This window comes from Eucyclogobius newberryi, unplaced genomic scaffold, assembly GCF_026437365.1.
Source record: "Eucyclogobius newberryi isolate DKJ021-1_F unplaced genomic scaffold, fEucNew1.0.hap1 SCAF_16, whole genome shotgun sequence".
NCBI classification, from domain to species: domain Eukaryota; kingdom Metazoa; phylum Chordata; class Actinopteri; order Gobiiformes; family Gobiidae; genus Eucyclogobius; species Eucyclogobius newberryi.
In genome coordinates this window covers 23,610,602-23,621,585 of record NW_027315790.1, presented here as the reverse complement: position 1 = coordinate 23,621,585, position 10,984 = coordinate 23,610,602, and the positions used below count along the sequence as shown (strand labels likewise).

At 36.4% G+C, this 10,984-nt stretch overlaps 1 protein-coding gene and 1 long non-coding RNA gene across 4 annotated transcripts; both read right to left on the bottom strand.

The window, feature by feature from the left end:
• Positions 1 to 192: 192 nt before the first annotated feature.
• LOC140362032 (uncharacterized) lies at positions 193 to 5,843 on the bottom strand. Of its 3 annotated transcripts, none has more exons than XM_072448027.1 (9): positions 5,754 to 5,843; positions 4,111 to 4,285; positions 3,312 to 3,418; positions 2,624 to 3,172; positions 2,232 to 2,357; positions 1,754 to 1,955; positions 1,609 to 1,682; positions 812 to 1,002; positions 193 to 360 (listed from the first exon to the last, which is right to left on the bottom strand). In XM_072448027.1, exons 2-9 carry the CDS (start codon positions 4,278 to 4,280, stop codon positions 274 to 276), a joined length of 1,506 nt encoding a protein of 501 aa, XP_072304128.1. In that variant the 5' UTR covers positions 4,281 to 4,285; positions 5,754 to 5,843; the 3' UTR covers positions 193 to 273. The 3 variants fall into 3 exon arrangements, with proteins under 3 accessions (XP_072304128.1, XP_072304127.1, XP_072304129.1); XM_072448026.1 differs by having other exon boundaries at positions 4,111 to 4,295; positions 5,764 to 5,822; XM_072448028.1 differs by lacking the exon at positions 5,754 to 5,843 and adding an exon at positions 5,590 to 5,611.
• Positions 5,844 to 10,273: 4,430 nt separating this feature from the next.
• LOC140361457 (uncharacterized) lies at positions 10,274 to 10,933 on the bottom strand. Its single transcript, XR_011927018.1, has 3 exons — positions 10,863 to 10,933; positions 10,577 to 10,767; positions 10,274 to 10,378 (listed from the first exon to the last, which is right to left on the bottom strand). It is a non-coding gene; the product is annotated as an uncharacterized lncRNA (long non-coding RNA).
• Positions 10,934 to 10,984: the final 51 nt, after the last annotated feature.

The following is a 10,984-nucleotide window of genomic DNA, read 5'->3' as shown; positions in this document are numbered from 1 at the left end:
CAGGACATGCGTTTTTAATCTGTTAGTTTTGTAATCGTAGGGAATAAATACTTTTATTTTAAAGACCGAATTTTGTCTTGTTATTCTCAGCATATAACACCCTGGTTTAACATTAGGCTAATTGAAAATCTCTGAGATGTTGATTACAGAACACCAAGCCCTATAAAGAGATAAATAGGCACAGGTGTACAATTTTATTAAAAGAAAGATATATAGTGACAATATTATAATACAGGTTGGGCTCAGTGTTTCTACACAACGACAAAAATAAAATCAGTCATTTTTGGCATTTTCTTTTGCATTAATAATATGTTCCAATCGCGTAGAGCCTCGATATATCCACTCCTTATGATCATCCTTCTGGAGACACAATAGACACACAATAAAGAGTGAGTACAGGATTACTTTCATTAGAAAATGTATAAGGATGCATTCAAGCCAACGCACAGCAGAGCACTTTGCCGCCTGACAAAACATAAATAAACTTAATTATTTTCTATAAGCATGCTTGTTGAATAGGGACGCAGCACCGCAACTGAAAACACGCTTTATTCACATCTGCAATGAATACAGACATCTGCAGTGAATACAGACACATCTGCTCTGTGATCGACAGAAGGTGGTGCAGTTAACTTGGAGGTGGGAGAAAACTCTTGTCTTTCGCTAAACTCACTATAACCTGTCTTGCCTCTCACCGCGCCTCTCTTTTTGACAGTAATCAGCAGTTAAAAATCCTGTTTGAAGCACCCCAAGCCTTTTTAAAAGTCGTGACACATAACAAACAATTGTGTGCGGTGCCTTTTAGACTTACTGTAAAAATAATCTCCATCAAGCTACTGTCCAACTGCACAACTGTGCACGTTTCAAGTACTCCATCGAGGTCCACTTTAATACTCTGACCCACTCTGAACTGTGTCTGAGGAGGGTAGGGCATTCTCTGCAAGTACTCTTTCAGGAAATGTTTATGCATTTCATCTCGAATGTCATCCATTGCACTGGGCACTGTAAAAGAGCAAAATGAGTTAAGTGAGATCAGTAACTAATAAAGGCAGTACTAATAATGCACAGGAGGAAAAGTACCAATAATTACCATATTATGAAACGGATCATGCATAATGGCTTTTGTTTAGTCATAATGATATGAGCAGCTGCTTGAGCAGTGGGGGGAAATGTTCATTCATGTTTTATTAAGTAAGTTTATTAAGAATAACTATGGGAAATTCAGTTTTGAATTAAATAATCAATCAGAAAATCCTATAATTTGATGTAATGGACCGGTTCATCAAATTTTAAGATAATCTCAACCTAATTCTACCTGGACGTAGAATTCTTTGTGCGTTTGTTTCGTGTGGATAGGCCTTGTACTTACAACATTATTTACAGTGATCATGCCAGAAGCATTTTGACAGTTAAACTCTAAGCCTTTTTACAACGTAATGATGACCCTTTCACCCTGAACCAAAGCAATTTTCTCAGCCCCAGCTCAATTTGGTTTACAGTTGTGGCATGGTGGCATACTGCTTCTCACTCCTGCCACATAGCAAAAAGATTCCGGGTTCGACATGTACATAATATCACTGTATTATTAAAAAAACGAATCAAACTCACATGGCTTGCAGATTATACGAATAACCGGCAATGCAACATAGAGTGCTTGATGGTCATCAAAAAATACTAGAAACCTAAAGGTGGGGAAAAAGACAAAAATCAAACAATGTTTATAGAAATGTTGAAAATTGCAATAAATACCAACCTCATGTGATTTTTCCTTGAAGGGAGCTCAGCCAAAATGCCGGGAGAGAAAAAATTGTGTTCCGATTTGCATTTAGACACCAGTCGTGCACCCACAGACAGGTGCACCAGTTTTGGTACAGCGTTGTAGGCAATGTGATGTCCTGACACCAACACTTTCCCTTTGTCCTCAAACGTAACCTTGTATTTCTTTGTCCCATCCTCTGCCAGACAAAATACAGTACAGCATTAGTATTCCGCATACATTTTTGTGTATTAGAACAGGGGTTCCCAAACTTGTCAGGCCCCAAAATAACCATACAACCTGTAAAATAAAATCGGCTACTGTGATCAATTTCAAGTTGCCAAACATTAAAAACCAGGTTTAAAAATTGTATATATTTCAGTAGTTAATTGTATTATTTGACCCAATTTCCCAAAATAAATCAATATCAAATTATTAAATACAGCATCATCATTTTAAAATTAGAGTGACAGACCTTTTTCAACAATTTCAGCAATTTTGCCACTCTCCCATCTCAATCGCTTCCTTCTCGCTAACACCTGCATTCCCACATTCACCTCTTCAGGCACACTGGGAAGGCTACCAGCTGGTTTTGTTGCATCTAATAGGAAAGAAGAACGTATCAATATACAAAACACCAACAAAGCTTTTAAATCTTGTGCAACATGCAAGTTAAAGCAACACAATGTAATATGTTTGGCCTCTCCTGCAGTCCTTCCTAAAGAAGTCCATTTTTGTACATTACATTGCACAACTACACAACATTTCTCCATTGTGAGATCACCAAAGGTCATGTTTTCCTCAAGTACCTTTTGAACATTTTAGACCAAAATACTACATCGAGTTGCATTAAGTTTTTCCAATTACCAGTGATTGCAAACGGCTTCCCTTCTTTTTTCATGTCCTGTATCCCATTTGTATTGGCGCTCTTGACGTTGGTGGTTGCTTGTTGTGGTTTCGGCGTGGCTTTTGGTACCGGCGTGGTTTTTGGTACCTGCGCGGCTTTTGGTACCTGCGCGGCTTTTGGTACCTGCACGGCTTGTGGTACCGGCGTTACTTTGACGAACGTTTCAGTTTTTCTCAACTTCTTTTTATGTCGGTCACTTTTTCTACTTGAAATGGAAAAGTCTGAATCGCTGGAGGATGCACTCGGCTGATAGTCGGAGCCAGCGCTTGACATGTCATCGTCACTGAACTGTGGGTTGAGGGGTTTTGGAGGGGTGGGTTTTCGCGGTCTCAGGTCCATGGGAAGCCGTTTCAGTAGCACCCTCAGCTCTTTTACCGGGCCCAGACTTTCACAGTTGTCTTTCATCATAATTTCTGCCTGCTCTTTGTATGAACAAGTAGCCACACTATCACTTGAAGCAGGAGAAGCAGGAGAAGCAGATCCTTCATCAGGCCCTTCACTCTTCACTCCTAAATGTAAAACAAGCATTCATCTTAAACAGCATTTTTGTAGATCATTTATTCAATATGGTTCAACTATTTTTTGCAGTTGCTTTTTTATGTAAACCATCACAGTAAATGTATCGTGTGATAAGAAATAATATCTTACCACTATTTGAGGCACTACCGTTGCAGTCTTCTGTGTCTACGTCTTTATATTCCCATCCAAGCTCAGCATACAGTTCTTTGACAATTACTTCACATTTTGAAACAGACCTAGACACAGAAAGTTTACAAAATCAATCTCATTATAACAAGCATCTTTAACTGCCTATTGCCAAAATATAGTACACTCAAGTACGCTTCTTGTTGGAGCTGTAGTTTAAAGTACCGAATTGCTGGATTTCACAAGGGATCACAATCATTTATAACCTGTAGTGTGACATGGGAAGGTCTGTTGTATGTGGAGCTACAAGTAGCAATTATTTTATAGTTGACGAGTCGAGCGCTTCTTTATATTGCACATTTTTAAAATATATTTTTAACTGAAAAAAGTTGATATATGGTGACAAAAAGCTTCCAGATAGAGAATATTTACTTCTATAATGTATTATTAATGATTGATGATGAATTGTTTACTTTTTTTACATTTTTATTTAATAACACAGTTTAGTTTTTATTTAATAAAGTGTCTTTTTGCATACATTTCTGAGTCTGTATAGTTCAGATAACAATTTTAATCATTTTATTAGTTGACTAGTTATGATTTTTTTCAATTAAAAATCGTTACAGCCCCAGAGATATGGTTGGAAAATATTGCATGAATAAATATTATAATCCTATGCACAAATATAAATTGATTTGACATGTAAATAACTCATATGGAAAACACCAGATAATCTATAGGCATTAAGATGGCTCTTGCACCTCATCTGAGAATGTGGCATTATCACACTCGGGACACTCACTCAAAAAGCTTATAAAGATCCGTGAAGAGTTTTTCCTTTCTATCCCACAAGTGGAGCAGATTTCTCTGTTTGCTCGTCACTTCTGGAGTCTGCAGCAGCCTGCGCTTGACACGGTCTCGAACAAACTTCTGCAGCTCCTCCCTGGTCATCTCCATCTCATCGCTCTCCATGGCTCCTGAAAAGAAGTTCATCAACATCATCAAAATCACCCACCATCTTGGCACCTTAGAATGAGAGATTGAGGGAAAGATTATAAAAACATAAAATATAAATCAACTTATCTGCAGAATTGATGCCACACACCTTTGGATACAATTAGTTTAAAATACTATGATGTCACAAGCTAGCATTAGCCAGATGTTATAGTTTTGAATCCATTTTGCATTTTGTCTTAATTTTTCTACCCAAGGGTTTGATGACGTGTGCATTATGTCACTATGGTAATGGTGGAACTATTCTCCTTATAAATACATACAAAGTACGGGTTTCAGGCATGTAATTCTTTCCTGAGTGGAAGGATTTTGTGAGAAACTTTCCCCATTCAATTTGTCTTGACTTGTTTTTGCACTATTACAAAGTTTGGCCAAGGCCTGCACCCGTATTTCGCCCTACGCATGCGTAAAATATGCATGCAAAATATTAAAAAAAATTAAAAATACATGATATCATTTGGCATATAAACAGGATCGCCAATGTCTCCACATGTTTTAGCTAAATCTGACAGAGCTCCAGCTCCACTCAGGACAAACAAAAGCAGGGGTGTCAAACAAATTTCGACACTCGTCATGGGCCGAACATAACATAAAACATAAAACTATAAGAAATAAATAGTAATAGTTATGTGGACACTGTTGCACAAATCTGCAGCAAGTGAAAGACTGAGTCCATGTTCATGCATCAGCAGCAGGAGCAGGAAAATGAACTTAAGACGTGGATTTTGACAATTCTCTTTAAAAAGCTGAAAGTAAAGGTTTTAGACTTTTTTCACGTAAACGCCGTGTCTCCATGGAGAGCAGGAAGGGGGTCGCCCGCCAGAAAAGTTACACAGAGCACCTTTAATTTGACAGGAATAATCGTCTTTCTTTTAATTGAGGCACATTAAACTTTTAATTGTTACTTTAGAGAACAATTTCCATGCAAATATTTAAAATGAATAAGACCACATCGCCACAGAAGACTTAGAACTTCTTCGGTTAAAATACACGTTGGATCTATAAGTTTGTAGCAACTTTGAACAAAAGGGGTGCATCATAATCTTTTTGAGTCTGCATAGTAAAGTATGACCATAAGAAGAAACCCCCAGGGTGACACCATTAAGACGTAAAGGTAACAAGCTAGAAGAGAAAAAACTTCACGCTGCCTTACGTTGACGCCACAAAGGCGCTAGTTTAGCACAAACTGTACTAGAGATGATCAGAGATACATACGCTTTACTATCACATACTCAGAGCTTGTATACGCAATAAAACATCGACTTACCAATATATTATTTCAAATTTCATTGCCAAAAGTGTTGTTTATCCTGAGTAGGCTAACGCTAGGCTAACTTTAGTTGTCTGTTAGCTTGCCTAATGTTATGGCCTTGAAGACATTAACGTTAGTTAAGGCTAGCACTAGTTTATGTATTAAACAGAAATACTTGCCAGATTAGAGTTGGGTTGCAGGGCTGTTGTGTTGTGGGATTTGATCTAAAATCGTCTAATATATAATCCTACACCATTCCCCATTCCCATGACATGACCAGTGGTTCGAATAAAAGGGACATGATACACAGCGCCACCGGCTGGCATCGCTTCAAACTTCACGTTTGTTTATTATGTTAAGTGTTGTAAGATATTAACAAAATGTAGTAATCATTTGATTGACGTTAAGCTTCAAAGGTTAAGAAATTGTATATTTTTAATACACATTGATCTCATTACATATAGCTTACATCAAAGCATATAATATATATATATATATATATATATAATTTATTTTTTATTGTGTTTTGTAGTGTTGTTTTTTAATTAAAAAAACGGTGTTTTCATCTACAGTGTAAATCTAAAGCCATAAATTATTCTAGCAGGCTTTTAATTCTAGAAGTATTGCCACGTTTTCCAGACGAGTAGAGCCTCTGTGAATCCGTTCCTTGAACTGCTCTTCCTGCAAAGAAGAATTACAAATAAGAAGAAAACCATATGTGATACTATCCAGTAGTACAGCCCCAAAGACCTTTTCAGTTCTGCATTAATGAAGTAACTCAAATATGTTTCTGTCAAGCTTAAACTTGGTCTCTTATACCAACAATATGAAAATGAAGAATCAAGATACTTACATGAAAAACTGTATCAAGCTGCAGTCCACCACAAGCACTTCACATCTCTTCTGTGCTCTCATTAGATCCACGTTGAGATAAGAGTAAAGCCAATTCTTCTAGTACTGCTCCATAAAAGTCCTGTGGGCACGTTCGGGGACATCTCCGAACGTCCACTATTATCAAAAGTAAGTATCAAAAGCTTTGTTAGAGTATACATAATGTTACTTTAGAGTATACATAATGTTACTCTGATCAGAGGTAATCCAACATAAACCGACGTGTGGTCATCATCAATAAAGACCAGAAACTTTTACAATGGCAAAAGTGCTCATATGATATCTATTTCAGAACAATGAGTTTATCTGAGATAGACAAGTAAAAGTTTAATGCACTGAAGTAAAAGTTTCATGCACTTTTGCACTTTTTCTTCAGTTTCACATTTTAACATGATATAATATATATTATACACACATACATACACACACACACACATATTGTGATAAAATGTGAATATATGATTATATTTCTGTGATGTATTTTATCTGCATAATAGTGATATTTTATCTGCATCATTAGTCTAAGAGAAGAACGGGTGTGTGAGAAACTGCGGTGAAGGGGTCGTAAAGATGGGCCAAAGGATGTTTACCCGAGGGGGGTGTGACAGCCCAGAGGAGTTTGGGTAATGTTTACCCAAGGCTTGATCTCTACGGAAAAATACCAAGTGCCTTGATGTGAGGCTGACCAATGAGAAATGTGACCCGCCTATTCCAGAATATCTAATAAAATCAACCAGCATGGGAAAAAACGGGGTGAGACGCAGGAGGATCACGCAGGCTGCTTACAACAGCTTGCGTGATCAGTCCCCGCGTTTTCTCCCAAGCTTGCCACACAAATGGCTGATATTTCTGTGTCGTTTCATATTCTAAGTTGAATTGTGTTCTCGATGTGTTACGGAATAGCATCGGTGTGTGTCTGATTCCATGACACATATATATATATATATATAGTGTGTATATATACACACAAATATATGTGTGTGTGTGTGTGTATACATATATATATATATATATATATATATATATATATATATATATATATATATATATATATATATATATATATATATATATATACAAAACATCATAAGGCGCTGGTACAGCTGGCAGCCCGGTGTAAACGCTCTCTCTTCTTTCTCACACTTATTGTGCTTTATCTCCTATATTTTGTAAATATAGTTAGTATATTTTTTCTATTTTACTGTACGATAGGGACACGCGCTGGAATAGTTTTTTAATTCAACTGTTTTTGACTTTTTTCGGCTGGATTTGAGCGTTTTTCGTTGCGTTCGTTGTGTTGTTGTGACGTGAGCTAGCTCCGAGCGAGCCCACCAGCCTCTCCGGCCGCGCTAAAGTACGGCGTGTCGTCGGTACACGTTTATATACACGTTTATATGAAAGAGGAACTTCACGAACGATCGGGACACGCACTGGAATCGCTTTAAATTAACTTATTTTGACTTTATTCGGCTGGATTGAGTGTTTTCGTCGTGTCGTTGCGATGTGTCTTGGCTCTGAGTCCCCCGGTTCCGGCCCCGCCCCCCGGCTCCGGCCCCGGCCCCGCCCCCCTGCCCGGGGCCGTACCGCGTTTCCACAAAGGAGGAACTCATGAAACTGCAGAGAACTGTCGTCTTACCCGGAGATCGTCACGTTATCCCGTCGCAATACTGACCTAACCTAATACTGATGTGCAATTCTGTCGTATGTGCAATTACTGTGAAATTCATGTGCAATCTATGTGCTGTCGTGACACATATTCATGTGCAATTACTGTCGTGATCACATGCAATGGTATTTATTTATTTGTCTATGGGAGTTTTTATTTATTTATAGGAGATCTTCTACTGAAAGTGTTTTTCAGACTTCCTATAAGTGATCTGTTCTTCTGTATCTACCTCTGTATCTACCTGCGTTGCACCAATGAAATTTCCCCATGTGGGACAATAAAGGAATATCTTATCTTATCTTATCTTATCTCTTATCTTATATATATATACAAATATATATATATATATATATATATATATACAAATATATATATATATATATATATATATATATACACACATATACATACACTAATAATAGTAATATCGCCATATTATTCTATAATTTTAAAAAAGCATGAATGCCTTTCATTTACGCACCATTGACAGCGCCACACTTCCATACAAAGGCCATATATAACAACATTTATATAAAAGAGACAAACTTAATAAAAGTAGTAGAAGCAGGAAGTGGAGCTCAGCTGTTTTAAGGCAACCGGAACTAGCCAGTCGGATTCGTAAAAAGTGCCTACTGAAGTAAAAATTATGAACAATGATTATGAACAATGTAATAGATTTTCACAACGTTTGGAGTTTTGTGATGCATGCTGGGAGAGTGTGACAACAAGAGGAATCTACTGGATCAATATTTTTGTCGATTTTATCTTCTTGGTTTTATGGTCGATTTAAGTAGAGTTCAGACCTCCGAAGAAAACTGTACATCAATATTTCTCCATAGTCCATGACATGACTACCATTATAGCAACAGGATATGCAACATTGTCACTCGGAAATCTTTAAAAAAAAAAATACTTTTATACATTTGATTTGAATTAAGCTAAAATAGTTATAGAGCAAAGCGTTATAATTGATAATAAAATGTATTAATAATTGGACTGACACCGAGCAGAACAAAAGACATTCAACAACTGAAAAAAATATATTTATACACATTTGAAACGTGAAAACCTTTACATTAACTGTGCCGCACGTCCATAAAGAAACATTAGTAAAGAAATAATAAAAAGGAAACCAAACAGCTGTGGAAACCAATAAACTGCTGGGACACTACAGGGAAAACATTTACTCTACAGTGTCAGAATATCTTTGAAAGAATGCTTCAAGTCTATATGTTCTCTTGTTTTTCTCATTATGGCTTAGTTTGGGCGGATGGCACCAGTCGTAAATATTTATCACAGTTCACTTCCGTTAAATTGCAGTTTGTGAATACAATTTGAATAATCAAAGTTTTAAATTACAGGAAGTAGTGCCGAGTTCTAAAAAATAATCCATCTACCAATATCATCAAGATGCAATATGACAATTTACAATTGACACAATTTTCTAACGGATCATACAACAAAATAAAGGTGTTATATGTTATAATTGTAAGTAAAACTTACTGATTAGGAATGTCCTGATTATTATATTAATCAAATATAATGATTATTCAGGTCACAATAAAATAATAATTGTGATAGTTTTCTAAGTAAATTTTTTCTTCAATATATAGCCCAAAAATCTGAACTTTATTTCATCTGGCTGTTTTTGTCAAACTGTGACGAGTTAAATTTTGTAAAGCTGCTCAAAAACTTGAGCAATTTAAAGATTTCGCTGGTTACAGTCTCAATAATTGTGAATAATCTTTAAATCATGATGATTTTCTCACAATAATCGTAACACTCGAATTAGATATCGTGACATTCCAAACTATGATAAATATTTACCACTGGTGCAATCCTACCAAAGTAAGTCATTATTTTAAAAACAGGAGAACTTGTCATATAGACCTGAAGCATTTTTCAAAGGTATTCCGACACTGTCATATAGATTTTTAAAGTCTAAAAGTAAAATATGAGTATATGATCGTGTTCACTATGTTTTAGTGAAATGTCTAAAATAAAGTAATTCAATGTAATGTGTGTGAATGGCAAGTGCATAATACACCCTGGACATAAATGAATAAATGGTAAAAATTCTAGACCAAGTTTTATTTTGTTGGGAGTTTTTTAAATTAAAAACTGGGCCTTTACACTGTTGTAAATCTAAATCCATATATTATTCTAGCAGGCTTTTAATTCTAGAAATCTTGCCATGTGCTCCAGACGAGTAGAGCCTCTGTGGATCCATTCTCTGAACTGGTTTTCCTGCAAAAAATAATCACAAATAAGAAGAAAATCTGTGATACATATAGTAGTGCACGCCCAAAGACCTTTTAAGATTAGATAACCTTTATTTGTCCCACAATGGGGAACTCCCAGTGTTGCAACATAGAGTAGGTACAGAAGTATAATAATAAAAAACAGATAACTTATAAAGCAAATGAAGAAACAAAAGACACTTACATGAAAAACAACCTGCATCAAGCTACCGTCCACCACAAGCACTTCACATCTCTTCTGTACGCCGTTTAACTCCGCGTTAAGATTCTGTCCCACTCTGAACTGGGTCAAATGAGGGTAGGGCCAGTCCTTTAAGTACTGCTCCATAAAAATCCTGTGAGCACTTTCTGGGACATCTTGGAGAGGATTCTCCACTATTTAAGTAAGAAAAGATTTGTCAGTGATAGTGTATACAACATGTTATTCAAATCTATAAATCAGTGTTTTAATTTGGCAAAAGTCATCATACATTGTCTGCACACCAGGTGAAGTAGAGGTAATCCAACATAAACCGGTGTGTGGTCATCAATAAAGACTAGATAGGCCTTGTACTTACAACATTATTTACAGTGATCATGCCAGAAGCATTTT

Excerpts from the sequence above, each read along its gene's own strand:
- LOC140362032 (XM_072448027.1), bottom strand. The coding sequence starts at position 4,280 with ATGGAGAGCGATGAGATGGAGATGACCAGGGAGGAGCTGCAGAAGTTT. Across the intron at positions 2,358-2,623 it reads GAAGCCGTTTGCAATCACTG|ATGCAACAAAACCAGCTGGT; the intron begins GTAATTGGAAAA and ends CTTTCCTATTAG. Across the intron at positions 1,003-1,608 it reads TCGTATAATCTGCAAGCCAT|TGCCCAGTGCAATGGATGAC; the intron begins GTGAGTTTGATT and ends GCTCTTTTACAG.